General features: G+C 47.7%; 1 protein-coding gene across 3 annotated transcripts in view; it reads left to right on the top strand.

Moving 5' to 3' along the window:
* The window catches only part of LOC138364616 (uncharacterized), a 155,363-nt gene that overhangs the window by 91,858 nt on the left and 49,315 nt on the right, over window positions 1-14,190 (top strand). For all 3 annotated transcript variants that reach the window (XM_069324562.1, XM_069324564.1, XM_069324563.1), the window contains one exon: window positions 7,070-7,216. In XM_069324562.1, coding sequence (XP_069180663.1) covers window positions 7,070-7,216 — 147 coding nt within the window. The remainder of the gene's footprint in view (window positions 1-7,069; window positions 7,217-14,190) is intronic.

Here is a 14,190-nt window from a genome sequence, read left to right on the forward strand (position 1 = left end):
TTGGGGCGCTTACCTTTCTGGGTGCCTATCCCGGTCGATGGCAGATATAGAATGCTCCAAAATCACATTTGCATTTCTACAGGCCATTTCTCCTCGTGCCTCTCTGAGGGGGACCAGGTTTTGGCTCATGGTCCTCAGTAGGCCTAGAACTCCACCCACATTGACTGATGCCAAAGTTAGGGATATTCATATCAGCCTGGATAGCTCTGGAGAGCCTCCGGGACTCACCCAGAAAATGGCGTTTCATTACATTCAAAGCTGTTTTTCACACACACACACACACACACACACACACACACACACACACACACACACACACACACACACACACACACACACAAAAATAGCTTTGGAAGAAGTTAAAGTAAATTTAAACATAAATGACTACAATAGGTTAGGCAAGGAAATTCAACAGGAGAAACAGCTTTTGTCAGCACAGATGGAGGAAGTTACACAGGGAATAGAACAGTGCAAGAAAGATATGCAACTCACTTATGCACAAGTGGCCAAGGAGAAGGAAAAAATAGAAGAAGCAGTAAAGGAAGTCAAACACTGCAACAACCAAGATAAAACAAACATTAGGCTAGAAGTGAGGAAAGAATTGGCATCTAACCCGAAGTTGGTGCAAAACACAGTTGATCGGAGTAAGTCCCTGATCATTTTTGGCTGCAAAGAAAAGGCGATAACATCTAGGTCAGAAAGAGCTGTAGAAGAAGCTAAAGTAGTAGATAAAATTGTTGGCCTCGTGGAAGGTCTTACAAACAGAGAGAATGTGTGCGACTACAGGAGAATAGGCAGGTACGTAAAAGGGAAAGATCGACCTTTGAGGATCACCCTAAACGGTGCCAAACAGATGGAAGAAGTACTAAGGAATGCTAGAAAATTGCAAAGGGATGAGGATGGGAAAGGGTGGTCGTTAAGACGAGATCTTTCAAAAGAAGATAGAGAGAAGCTGAAACTGAACCTCGCCGAGGCAAAACATTTAAATGAGAGCAGGAATGAAGAAGAAATAAATTCTTTTTTCTACAAAGTGATAGGGGTAGGCAGACCAGTAAAGTGGTACATAAAGGCAAACCAACAAAATCAATAGAGAGAGGGGGAGTGAAGAATAAGGAGAGGGGGAACAAGTTCCTGAAGATTGCATACACCAACATAGATGGAGTGAGATCGAAGATACTGGAGTTAAGTGATGTAATACAGCTGCAGACACCAGACATTGTTGCACTCACGGAGACAAAACTTGAAGATGTAATTTTAAATGAGGTCATATTCCCAAGGGGCTACTCAATTTGGAGACGGGACAGAAAAATTAGGAAAGGCGGTGGCGTTGCTGTGCTGGTAAAAGAACACCTAAAGGTGAAGGAAATAATGACTGCCAATCCACAAGAAGTTGACATAATAGCACTAGAGATCTGCTATGAGGATGATAAACTAATGATGATAAATGCATATAGTCCACCGCCAAGCAGCACATGGTCAAAGGAGGAGCTAGATAGTAAACGTGAAGGTCTTATAACAATAATGAGAGAGATTATAGCGAGAGCGGATAACGATAGATCACGACTGTTGATAGTCGGTGACTTCAACTTGAAATCCATAGACTGGGAAGCATATGAAGCTAAAACAGAAGATTTTTGGACCTGTAAATTTGTAGACCTCATCTTGGAAACATTCTTGTATCAACATGTTAAACAAGCTACGAGGATGAGGGAAGGGGACGTTCCCTCCATGCTAGATTTGATATTTACCAGGAAGGAGGAAGAGGTATTTGACATTCAGTACCTTCCTCCCTTGGGTAAAAGTGACCATGTCTTTTTGGGAATAAAGTATGCAATGCGTTATAAGCTGGAAGAAAATAAGGAGGTTGAAGCAGTTGAAAAACCAGACTTCAGGAGAGGACATTATGGTGACCTTAGAAATTTTTTTAGTGAGTATAATTGGACAGACTTGATGCTAGGCAAGGAAGTGAATGAGATGTATGGCAAGTTTTGTGAAATATATGATAAAGGCACAAAAAAATTTATACCAAAACAGAGATGCAGAACTAGGAAACAGGATTGGTTCAATAGAAATTGCGAGAGGGCTAGAGACCGAAAGACACAAAAATGGAATCAATACAGGAAGAGGCCGAACCCCCAAACATACCAGCGATACAAAGATGCGAGAAACAACTACACGGCAGTGAGGAGAGAGGCAGAAAGAAATTTTGAAAAAGGGATTGCGGACAAATGTAAAACAGAACCAGGTCTATTCTATAAATTCATAAACAACAAATTGCAGGTAAAGGATAATATTCAGAGGTTGAAAATGGGAAATAGATTCACGGAAGATGAAAAGGAAATGTGTGAAACACTAAACGAAAAGTTCCAAAGTGTGTTTGTACAAAATGAAATCTTTAGGGAACCAGATACAATAGGAATTCCAGAGAACAACATAGAACACATAGAGGTGTCTAGAGACGAAGTGGAAAAAATGCTCAAGGAGCTCGGTAAGAACAAAGCAGCTGGCCCAGATGGCGTTTCACCATGGGTTCTGAGAGAATGTGCATCTGAGCTCAGCATTCCACTTCACCTGATCTTTCAGGCATCCCTGTGTACAGGAATCGTAGCAGACGGGTGGAAACAGGCTAACATAGTTCCAATCTACAAAAGTGGCAGCAGGGAAGACCCCCTCAATTATAGACCTGTATCATTGACAAGTGTAATAGTGAAAGTATTGGAAAAACTAATCAAAACTAAATGGGTAGAACACCTAGAGAGAAATGATATAATATCAGACAGACAGTATGGTTTTCGATCTGGAAGATCCTGTGTATCGAATTTACTCAGTTTCTATGATCGAGCCACAGAGATATTACAGGAAAGAGATGGTTGGATTGACTGCATCTATCTGGACCTAAAAAAGGCTTTCGACAGAGTTCCACATAAGAGGTTGTTCTGGAAACTGGAAAATATTGGAGGGGTGACAGGTAAGCTTCTATCATGGATGAAAAATTTTCTGACTGATAGAAAAATGAGGGCAGTAATCAGAGGCAATGTATCAGAATGGAGAAATGTCACAAGTGGAGTACCACAGGGTTCAGTTCTTGCACCAGTGATGTTTATTGTGTACATAAATGATCTACCAGTTGGTATACAGAATTATATGAACATGTTTGCTGATGATGCTAAGATAATAGGAAGGATAAGAAATTTAGATGACTGTCATGCCCTTCAAGAAGACCTGGACAAAATAAGTATATGGAGCACCACTTGGCAAATGGAATTTAATGTTAATAAATGTCATGTTATGGAATGTGGAATAGGAGAACATAGACCCCACACAACCTATATATTATGTGAGAAATCTTTAAAGAATTCTGATAAAGAAAGAGATCTAGGAGTGGTTCTAGATAGAAAACTATCACCTGAGGACCACATAAAGAATATTGTGCAAGGAGCCTATGCTATGCTTTCTAACTTCAGAATTGCATTTAAATACATGGATGGCGATATACTAAAGAAATTGTTCATGACTTTTGTTAGGCCAAAGCTAGAATATGCAGCTGTGGTGTGGTGCCCATATCTTAAGAAGCACATCAACAAACTGGAAAAGGTGCAAAGACATGCTACTAAGTGGCTCCCAGAACTGAAGGGCAAGAGCTACGAGGAGAGGTTAGAAGCATTAAATATGCCAAAACTAGAAGACAGAAGAAAAAGAGGTGATATGATCACTACATACAAAATAGTTACAGGAATTGATAAAATCGACAGGGAAGACTTCCTGAGACCTGGAATTTCAAGAACAAGAGGTCATAGATTTAAACTAGCTAAACACAGATGCCGAAGAAATATAAGAAAATTCACCTTCGCAAATAGAGTGGTAGACGGTTGGAACAAGTTAAGTGAGAAGGTGGTGGAGGCCAAGACCGTCAGTAGTTTCAAAGCGTTATATGACAAAGAGTGCTGGGAAGACGGGACACCACGAGCGTAGCTCTCATCCTGTAACTACACTTAGGTAATTACACTTAGGTAATTACACACACACCCAGGAAGCAGCCCGTAACTGTGGTCAGCACTCAGTGTTAACTACAACTAAATAAAGACTTTGGGTCCAGAATATAGACAATGCTTCATCAGTTAGAACTAATGACTTGACTCATAACTAATATTATAACTCAAGTCTCAAGGCAGCATGTTATACTTGAGTCCTTCACATGTTGACCCATTTGTGTATGTCAGCATGTCTCTTAACTCAGAGCCTGATGCTTCATTATAGTCCAGTTACTTTACTCAGAGCCAGATGCTTCATTATAGTCCAGTAACTTTACTCAGAGCCTGATGCTTCATTATAGTCCAGTTACTTTACTCAGAGCCTGATGCTTCATTATAGTCCAGTTACTTTACTCAGAGCCTGATGCTTCATTATAGTCCAGTTACTTTACTCAGAGCCAGATGCTTCATTATAGTCCAGTTACTTTACTCAGAGCCTGATGCTTCATTATAGTCCAGTTACTTTACTCAGAGCCAGATGCTTCATTATAGTCCAGTAACTTTACTCAGAGCCTGATGCTTCATTATAGTCCAGTTACTTTACTCAGAGCCTGATGCTTCATTATAGTCCAGTTACTTTACTCAGAGCCTGATGCTTCATTATAGTCCAGTTACTTTACTCAGAGCCAGATGCTTCATTATAGTCCAGTTACTTTACTCAGAGCCTGATGCTTCATTATAGTCCAGTTACTTTACTCAGAGCCTGATGCTTCATTATAGTCCAGTTACTTTAATCACAGCCTGATGCTTCATTATAGTCCAGTTACTTTACTCAGAGCCTGATGCTTCATTATAGTCCAGTTACTTTACTCAGAGCCAGATGCTTCATTATAGTCCAGTTACTTTACTCAGAGCCTGATGCTTCATTATAGTCCAGTTACTTTACTCAGAGCCTGATGCTTCATTATAGTCCAGTTACTTTACTCACAGCCTGATGCTTCATTATAGTCCAGTTACTTTACTCAGAGCCAGATGCTTCATTATATTCTAGTTACTTAACTCAGAGCCTGATGCTTCATTATAGTCCAGTTACTTTACTCAGAGCCTGATGCTTCATTATAGTCCAGTTACTTAACTCACAGCCTGATGCTTCATTATAGTCCAGTTACTTTACTCAGAGCCTGATGCTTCATTATAGTCCAGTTACTTTACTCAGAGCCTGATGCTTCATTATAGTCCAGTTACTTTACTCAGAGCCTGATGCTTCATCATAGTCCAGCCTCCACCATTAATGTTTGTGTTGGTAATGACAGGTGCAGGAGACCATCAGGGAGGCCCTGGAGATGACGACCACAGAGACAGGTGCCACAGCTGACCCCGTACACCTGGGAGACTCAGCCTCCACCATTAATGTTTGTGTTGGTAATGACAGGTGCAGGAGACCATCAGGGAGGCCCTGGAGATGACGACCACAGAGACAGGTGCCACAGCTGACCCCGTACACCTGGGAGACTCAGCCTCCACCATTAATGTTTGTGTTGGTAATGACAGGTGCAGGAGACCATCAGGGAGGCCCTGGAGATGACGACCACAGAGACAGGTGCCACAGCTGGCCCCGTACACCTGGGAGACTCAGCCTCCACCATTAATGTTTGTGTTGGTAATGACAGGTGCAGGAGACCATCAGGGAGGCCCTGGAGATGACGACCACAGAGACAGGTGCCACAGCTGACCCCGTACACCTGGGAGACTCAGCCTCCACCATTAATGTTTGTGTTGGTAATGACAGGTGCAGGAGACCATCAGGGAGGCCCTGGAGATGACGACCACAGAGACAGGTGCCACAGCTGGCCCCGTACACCTGGGAGACTCAGCCTCCACCATTAATGTTTGTGTTGGTAATGACAGGTGCAGGAGACCATCAGGGAGGCCCTGGAGATGACGACCACAGAGACAGGTGCCACAGCTGACCCCGTACACCTGGAAGACTCAGCCTCCACCATTAATGTTTGTGTTGGTAATGACAGGTGCAGGAGACCATCAGGGAGGCCCTGGAGATGACGACCACAGAGACAGGTGCCACAGCTGACCCCGTACACCTGGGAGACTCAGCCTCCACCATTAATGTTTGTGTTGGTAATGACAGGTGCAGGAGACCATCAGGGAGGCCCTGGAGATGACGACCACAGAGACAGGTGCCACAGCTGACCCCGTACACCTGGGAGACTCAGCCTCCACCATTAATGTTTGTGTTGGTAATGACAGGTGCAGGAGACCATCAGGGAGGCCCTGGAGATGACGACCACAGAGACAGGTGCCACAGCTGACCCCGTACACCTGGGAGACTCAGCCTCCACCATTAATGTTTGTGTTGGTAATGACAGGTGCAGGAGACCATCAGGGAGGCCCTGGAGATGACGACCACAGAGACAGGTGCCACAGCTGACCCCGTACACCTGGGAGACTCAGCCTCCACCATTAATGTTTGTGTTGGTAATGACAGGTGCAGGAGACCATCAGGGAGGCCCTGGAGATGACGACCACAGAGACAGGTGCCACAGCTGGCCCCGTACACCTGGGAGACTCAGCCTCCACCATTAATGTTTGTGTTGGTAATGACAGGTGCAGGAGACCATCAGGGAGGCCCTGGAGATGACGACCACAGAGACAGGTGCCACAGCTGACCCCGTACACCTGGGAGACTCGGCCTCCACCATTAATGTTTGTGTTGGTAATGACAGGTGCAGGAGACCATCAGGGAGGCCCTGGAGATGACGACCACAGAGACAGGTGCCACAGCTGACCCCGTACACCTGGGAGACTCAGCCTCCACCATTAATGTTTGTGTTGGTAATGACAGGTGCAGGAGACCATCAGGGAGGCCCTGGAGATGACGACCACAGAGACAGGTGCCACAGCTGACCCCGTACACCTGGGAGACTCAGCCTCCACCATTAATGTTTGTGTTGGTAATGACAGGTGCAGGAGACCATCAGGGAGGCCCTGGAGATGACGACCACAGAGACAGGTGCCACAGCTGACCCCGTACACCTGGGAGACTCAGCCTCCACCATTAATGTTTGTGTTGGTAATGACAGGTGCAGGAGACCATCAGGGAGGCCCTGGAGATGACGACCACAGAGACAGGTGCCACAGCTGACCCCGTACACCTGGGAGACTCGGACTCCAGCATCATGACTAAAGTTAAGGAAATCACTGGAGAAATCCCCCAGAAGGAAATAACAGTAAGTTTTTTATTTTCTCTCATTGGTCATATCACAATATATTGAGTTACATTTTGAAGACAGGAAGACTGTTCTTAGGTTTATTGAGGTTTCCCTAAGTCAACTACTGACTTTCCTCAACATGCAATCCGCAATCCAGCCTAACTCCTGGAGAAATATTTACTGGTAGGTGAACAGAGACATCAGATGAAAGGAAACATGTCAACTATTTCAGCTACAGGACCAGCACCAACCCCTGCCAGTAGAGGGGGGCTGGAGCTACAGGTCCAGCACCAACCCCCTGCCAGTTGAGGGGGGCTGGAGCTACAGGTCCAGCACCAACCCCCTGCCAGTAGAGGGGGGCTGGAGCTACAGGTCCAGCACCAACCCCCTGCCAGTTGAGGGGGGCTGGAGCTACAGGTCCAGCACCAACCCCCTGCCAGTAGAGGGGGGCTGGAGCTACAGGACCAGCACCAACCCCCTGCCAATAGAGGGGGGCTGGAGCTACAGGTCCAGCACCAACCCCCTGCCGGTAGAGGGGGGCTGGAGCTACAGGTCCAGCACCAACCCCCTGCCAGTTGAGGGGGGCTGGAGCTACAGGTCCAGCACCAACCCCCTGCCAATAGAGGGGGGCTGAAGCTACAGGTCCAGCACCAACCCCCTGCCAGTTGAGGGGGGCTGGAGCTACAGGTCCAGCACCAACCCCCTGCCAATAGAGGGGGGCTGAAGCTACAGGTCCAGCACCAACCCCCTGCCAGTTGAGGGGGGCTGGAGCTACAGGTCCAGCACCAACCCCCTGCCAGTAGAGGGGGGCTGGAGCTACAGGTGCAGCACCAACCCCCTGCCAGTAGAGGGGGGCTGGAGCTACAGGACCAGCACCAACCCCCCTGCCAGTAGAGGGGGGCTGGAGCTACAGGTCCAGCACCAACCCCCTGCCAGTAGAGGGGGGCTGGAGCTACAGGTGCAGCACCAACCCCCCTGCCAGTAGAGGGGGGCTGGAGCTACAGGTGCAGCACCAACCCCCCTGCCAGTAGAGGGGGGCTGGAGCTACAGGTCTAGCACCAACCCCCCTGCCAGTAGAGGGGGGGGCTGGAGCTACAAGTGCAGCACCAACCCCCTGCCAGTAGAGGGGGGCTGGAGCTACAGGTGCAGCACCAACCCCTTGCCAGTAGAGGGGGGCTGGAGCTACAAGTGCAGCACCAACCCCCTGCCAGTAGAGGGGGGCTGGAGCTACAAGTGCAGCACCAACCCCCTGCCAGTAGAGGGGGGCTGGAGCTACAGGTCCAGCACCAACCCCCCTGCCAGTAGATGGGGGGGGCTGGAGCTACAGGTCCAGCACCAACCCCCCTGCCAGTAGATGGGGGGGGGCTGGAGCTACAAGTGCAGCACCAACCCCCTGCCAGTAGAGGGGGGCTGGAGCTACAGGTCCAGCACCAACCCCCCTGCCAGTAGATGGGGGGGGGGGCTGGAGCTACAAGTGCAGCACCAACCCCCTGCCAGTAGAGGGGGGCTGGAGCTACAGGTCCAGCACCAACCCCCTGCCAGTAGAGGGGGGCTGGAGCTACAGGTCCAGCACCAACCCCCTGCCAGTAGAGGGGGGCTGGAGCTACAGGACCAGCACGAACCCCCTGCCAGTAGAGGGAGGCTGGAGCTACAAGTGCAGCACCAACCCCCTGCCAGTAGAGGGGGGCTGGAGCTACAAGTGCAGCACCAACCCCCTGCCAGTAGAGGGGGGCTGGAGCTACAGGTCCAGCACCAACCCCCTGCCAGTAGAGGGAGGCTGGAGCTACAGGTGCAGCACCAACCCCCTGTCAGTAGAGGGGGGCTGGAGCTACAGGTCCAGCACCAACCCCCTGCCAGTAGAGGGGGGCTGGAGCTACAGGTCCAGCACCAACCCCCTGCCAGTAGAGGGGGGCTGGAGCTACAGGTCCAGCACCAACCCCCTGCCAGTAGAGGGGGGCTGGAGCTACAGGTCCAGCACCAACCCCCTGCCAGTAGAGGGGGGGCTGGAGCTACAGGTCCAGCACCAACCCCCTGCCAGTAGAGGGGGGCTGGAGCTACAGGTCCAGCACCAACCCCCTGCCAGTAGAGGGGGGGCTGGAGCTACAGGTCCAGCACCAACCCCCCTGCCAGTAGAGGGGGGGCTGGAGCTACAGGTCCAGCACCAACCCCCTGCCAGTAGAGGGGGGCTGGAGCTACAGGTCCAGCACCAACCCCCTGCCAGTAGAGGGGGGGCTGGAGCTACAGGTCCAGCACCAACCCCCCTGCCAGTAGAGGGGGGGCTGGAGCTACAGGTCCAGCACCAACCCCCTGCCAGTAGAGGGGGGCTGGAGCTACAGGTCCAGCACCAACCCCCTGCCAGTAGAGGGGGGCTGGAGCTACAGGTCCAGCACCAACCCCCTGCCAGTAGAGGGGGGCTGGAGCTACAGGTCCAGCACCAACCCCCTGCCAGTAGAGGGGGGCTGGAGCTACAGGTCCAGCACCAACCCCCTGCCAGTAGAGGGGGGCTGGAGCTACAGGTCCAGCACCAACCCCCTGCCAGTAGAGGGGGGCTGGAGCTACAGGTCCAGCACCAACCCCCCTGTCAGGGGGTTGGTTGTAGTAGGTGTGTTTTGGTTGTTGTTAATGTGCTAGTTGTGGTGGTTGTTTAATATGCTGGTTGTGGTAAGTGTTGTGGTGGTTGTTAATGTGCTGGTTGTGGTAGGTGTTGTGGTGGTTGTTTAATATGCTGGTTGTGGTAAGTGTTGTGGTGGTTGTTAATGTGCTGGTTGTGGTAGGTGTTGTGGTGGTTGTTAATGTGCTAGTTGTGGTAGGAGTGTTGTGGTGGTTGTTTAATATGTTGGTTGTGGTAAGTGTGTTGTGGTGGTTGTTAAAGTGCTGGTTTTGGTAGGTGTGTTGTGGTGGTTGTTAAAGTGCTGGTTGTGGTAGGTGTGTTGTGGTGGTTGTTAATGTGCAGGTTCCTGTTTGATACCTGGTTGATGGGGTTCTGGGAGTTCTTCTACTCCCCAAGCCAGGCCCAAGGTCAGGCTCGACTTGTGAGAGTTTGGTCCACCAGGCTGTTGCTTGGAGCGGCCCGCAGGGCCACTTACCCACCACAGCTCGGCTGATCCGGAACTTCTTTTAAAAAACAGTCCAGTTTTCTCTTGAAGATGTCCACTGTTGTTCCGGCAATATTTCCTAGTCTCTGGGAGGATGTTGAACAACCGCGAACCTCTGATGTTTATACAGTGTTCTCTGATTGTGCCTATGGCATCTCTGCTCTTCACTGGTTCAATCTTGCATTTTCTTCCATATCGTTCACTCTAGTACGTAGTTATTTTACTGTGTAGATTTGGGACCTGGCCCTCCAGTATTTTCCATGTGTATATTATTTGGTATCTCTCTCTTCTCCTTTCTAGAATACATTTGGAGAGCTTTGAGACGATCCCAATAATTTAGGTGTTTTATCTCGTCTATGCTTGCCATATATGTTTTCTGTATTCTCTCTATTTCAGCAATCTCTCCTGCTCTGAAGGGGGAAGTGAGTACTGAGCAGTACTCGAGATGGGACAACACAAGTGACTTGAAGAGTACAACCATTGTGATGGGATCCCTGGATTTGAAAGTTCTTGTAATCCATCCGATCATTTTTCTGGCTGACACGATATTTGCTTGGTTATGCTCCCTAAACGTTAGATCGTCGGACATCATTATTCCCAAATCCTTGACATGCTGTTTTTCTACTATGGGAAGATTCGATTGTGTTTTGTACCCTGTATTATGTTTCAGATCCTCATTTTTGCCGTTCCTGAGTACATGAAATTTATCACTGTTAAACATCATGTTATTTTCTGCTGCCAATCGAAAACTTTGTTGACATCTGCTTGTAGTTTTTCAATGTCTTCAGCAGAGTTAATTTTCATGCTGATTTTTGTGTCATCTGCAAAGGACGACACGAAGCTGTGACGTGTATTTTTGTCTATATCAGATATGAGAATAAGGAACAGTAGTGTGCAAGGACTGTACCTTGAGGTACTGTACAGAGCTTTTAACATCGCTTGGACACGATTTTATCTGATTGACTGTTACTCTTTGTATTCTGTTCGACAGGAAATTGAGTATCCAGAGTCCGACTTTTCCAGTTATTCCCATTGACCTCATTTTGTGAGCTATCACCCCATGGTCAACTTTGTCGAACGCCTTTGCAAAGTCTGTGTATGCAACATCTGCATTTTGCCTTTCTTCTAGGGCTTCTGTGATTTTGTCATAGTGGTTGAGTAACTGTGACAGACAAGATCTTCCCGCTCTAAATCCATGTTGTCCTGGATTGTGCAATTCATTGTTTTCCATAAAACTAGAAATTTGATTACTAATCACTCTTTCAAACACTTTTATTATGTGTGATGTTAGTGCAACTGGCCTATAATTTTTTGCCAAGGCTTTACTCCCCCCCTTGTGCAACGGAGCTATATCTGCAGATTTAAGTGCTGCTGGTATCTCCCCTGTATCCAGGCTCTTTCTCCCTAATACGCTGAGTGCTCGCGCTACTGGTACTTTACATTTCTTTATGAATATTGAATTCCATGAGTCAGGCCCAGGAGCTGAGTGCATAGGCATATTGTCAATTTCTCTTTCAAAGTCTTCTGAGTTTGTGGTAATACCCGTTATATTATCTGCAGCTAGAATGTCATTCATAAAGAAGCTGTCTGGGTCATCAACTTTCATGTTGTTTATTGGTGTGCTAAACATAGCCTCATACTGGCTTATTAGAATGTCACTAATCTCTTTGTTGTTCTCTGTGTACGTACCTTCAGTTGTAATTAATGGTCCAATACTGGTCGAGGTTTTGTGTAGGTGTGTTGTGGTGGTTGTTAATGTGCTGGTTGTGGTAGGTGTGTTGTGGTGGTTGTTAATGTGCTGGTTGTGGTAGGTGTGTTGTGGTGGTTGTTAATGTGCTGGTTGTGGTAGGTGTGTTGTGGTGGTTGTTAATGTGCTGGTTGTGGTAGGTGTGTTGTGGTGGTTGTTAATGTGCTGGTTGTGGTAGGTGTGTTGTGGTGGTTGTTAATGTGCTGGTTGTAGTAGGTGTGTTGTGGTGGTTGTTAATGTACTGGTTGTAGTAGGTGTCTTGAGGTGGTTGTTAATGTGCTGGTTGTGGTAGGTGTGTTGTGGTGGTTGTTAATGTGCTGGTTGTGGTAGGTGTGTTGTGGTGGTTGTTAATGTGCTGGTTGTAGTAGGTGTGTTGTGGTGGTTGTTAATGTGCTGGTTGTGGTAGGTGTGTTGTGGTGGTTGTTAATGTGCTGGTTGTAGTAGGTGTGTTGTGGTGGTTGTTAATGTGCTGGTTGTGGTAGGTGTGTTGTGGTGGTTGTTAATGTGCTGGTTGTAGTAAGTGTGTTGTGGTGGTTGTTAATGTGCTGGTTGTGGTAGGTGTGTTGTGGTGGTTGTTAATGTGCTGGTTGTAGTAGGTGTGTTGAGGTGGTTGTTAATGTGCTGGTTGTGGTAGGTGTGTTGTGGTGGTTGTTAATGTGCTGGTTGTAGTAGGTGTGTTGTGGTGGTTGTTAATGTGCTGGTTGTGGTAGGTGTGTTGTGGTGGTTGTTAATGTGCTGGTTGTAAGGGTGTGTTGTGGTGGTTGTTAATGTGCTGGTTGTAGTAGGTGTGTTGTGGTGGTTGTTAATGTGCTGGTTGTGGTAGGTGTGTTGTGGTGGTTGTTAATGTGCTGGTTGTAGTAGGTGTGTTGAGGTGGTTGTTAATGTGCTGATTGTGGTAGGTGTGTTGTGGTGGTTGTTAATGTGCTGGTTGTAGTAGGTGTGTTGTGGTAGTTGTTAATGTGCTGGTCGTGGTAGGTGTTGTGGTGGTTGTTAATGTGCTGGTTGTAGTAGGTGTGTTGTGGTGGTTGTTAATGTGCTGGTTGTGGTAGGTGTGTTGTGGTGGTTGTTAATGTGCTGGTTGTAGTAGTTGTGTTGTAGTGGTTGTTAATGTGCTGGTTGTGGTAGGTGTGTTGTTGTGGTTGTTAATGTGCTGGTTGTGGTAGGTGTTGTGGTGGTTGTTAATGTGCTGGTTGTAGTAGTTGTGTTGAGGTGGTTGTTAATGTGCTGGTTGTGGTAGGTGTGTTGTTGTGGTTGTTAATGTGCTGGTTGTAGTAGGTGTGTTGTAGTGGTTGTTAATGTGCTGGTTGTCGTAGGTTTGTTGTGGTTGTTAATGTGCTGGTTGTAGTAGGTTTGTTGTGGTTGTTGTTAATGTGCTGGTTGTAGTAGGTGTGTTGTGGTGGTTGTTAATGTGCTGGTTGTGGTAGGTGTGTTGAGGTGGTTGTTAATGTGCTGGTTGTGGTAGGTTTGTTATGGTTGTTGTTAATGTGCTGGTTGTGGTAGGTGTGTTGTGATGGTTGTTAATGTGCTGGTTGTGGTAGGTGTGTTGTGGTGGTTGTTAATGTGCTGGTTGTGGTAGGTGTGTTGTGGTGGTTGTTAATGTGCTGGTTGTGGTAGGTGTGTTGTGGTGGTTGTTAATGTGCTGGTTGTGGTAGGTGTGTTGTGATGGTTGTTAATGTGTTGGTTGTGGTAGGTGTGTTGTGGTGGTTGTTAATGTGCTGGTTGTGGTAGGTGTGTTGTGGTGGTTGTTAATGTGCTGGTTGTGGTAGGTGTGTTGTGGTGGTTGTTAATGTGCTGGTTGTAGTAGGTGTGTTGTGGTGGTTGTTAATGTACTGGTTGTAGTAGGTGTCTTGAGGTGGTTGTTAATGTGCTGGTTGTGGTAGGTGTGTTGTGGTGGTTGTTAATGTGCTGGTTGTGGTAGGTGTGTTGTGGTGGTTGTTAATGTGCTGGTTGTAGTAGGTGTGTTGTGGTGGTTGTTAATGTGCTGGTTGTGGTAGGTGTGTTGTGGTGGTTGTTAATGTGCTGGTTGTAGTAGGTGTGTTGTGGTGGTTGTTAATGTGCTGGTTGTGGTAGGTGTGTTGTGGTGGTTGTTAATGTGCTGGTTGTAGTAGGTGTGTTGTGGTGGTTGTTAATGTGCTGGTTGTGGTAGGTGT

The sequence above is a fragment of the Procambarus clarkii genome, chromosome 14 (genome assembly GCF_040958095.1).
Source record: "Procambarus clarkii isolate CNS0578487 chromosome 14, FALCON_Pclarkii_2.0, whole genome shotgun sequence".
In the NCBI taxonomy this organism is placed as follows: domain Eukaryota; kingdom Metazoa; phylum Arthropoda; class Malacostraca; order Decapoda; family Cambaridae; genus Procambarus; species Procambarus clarkii.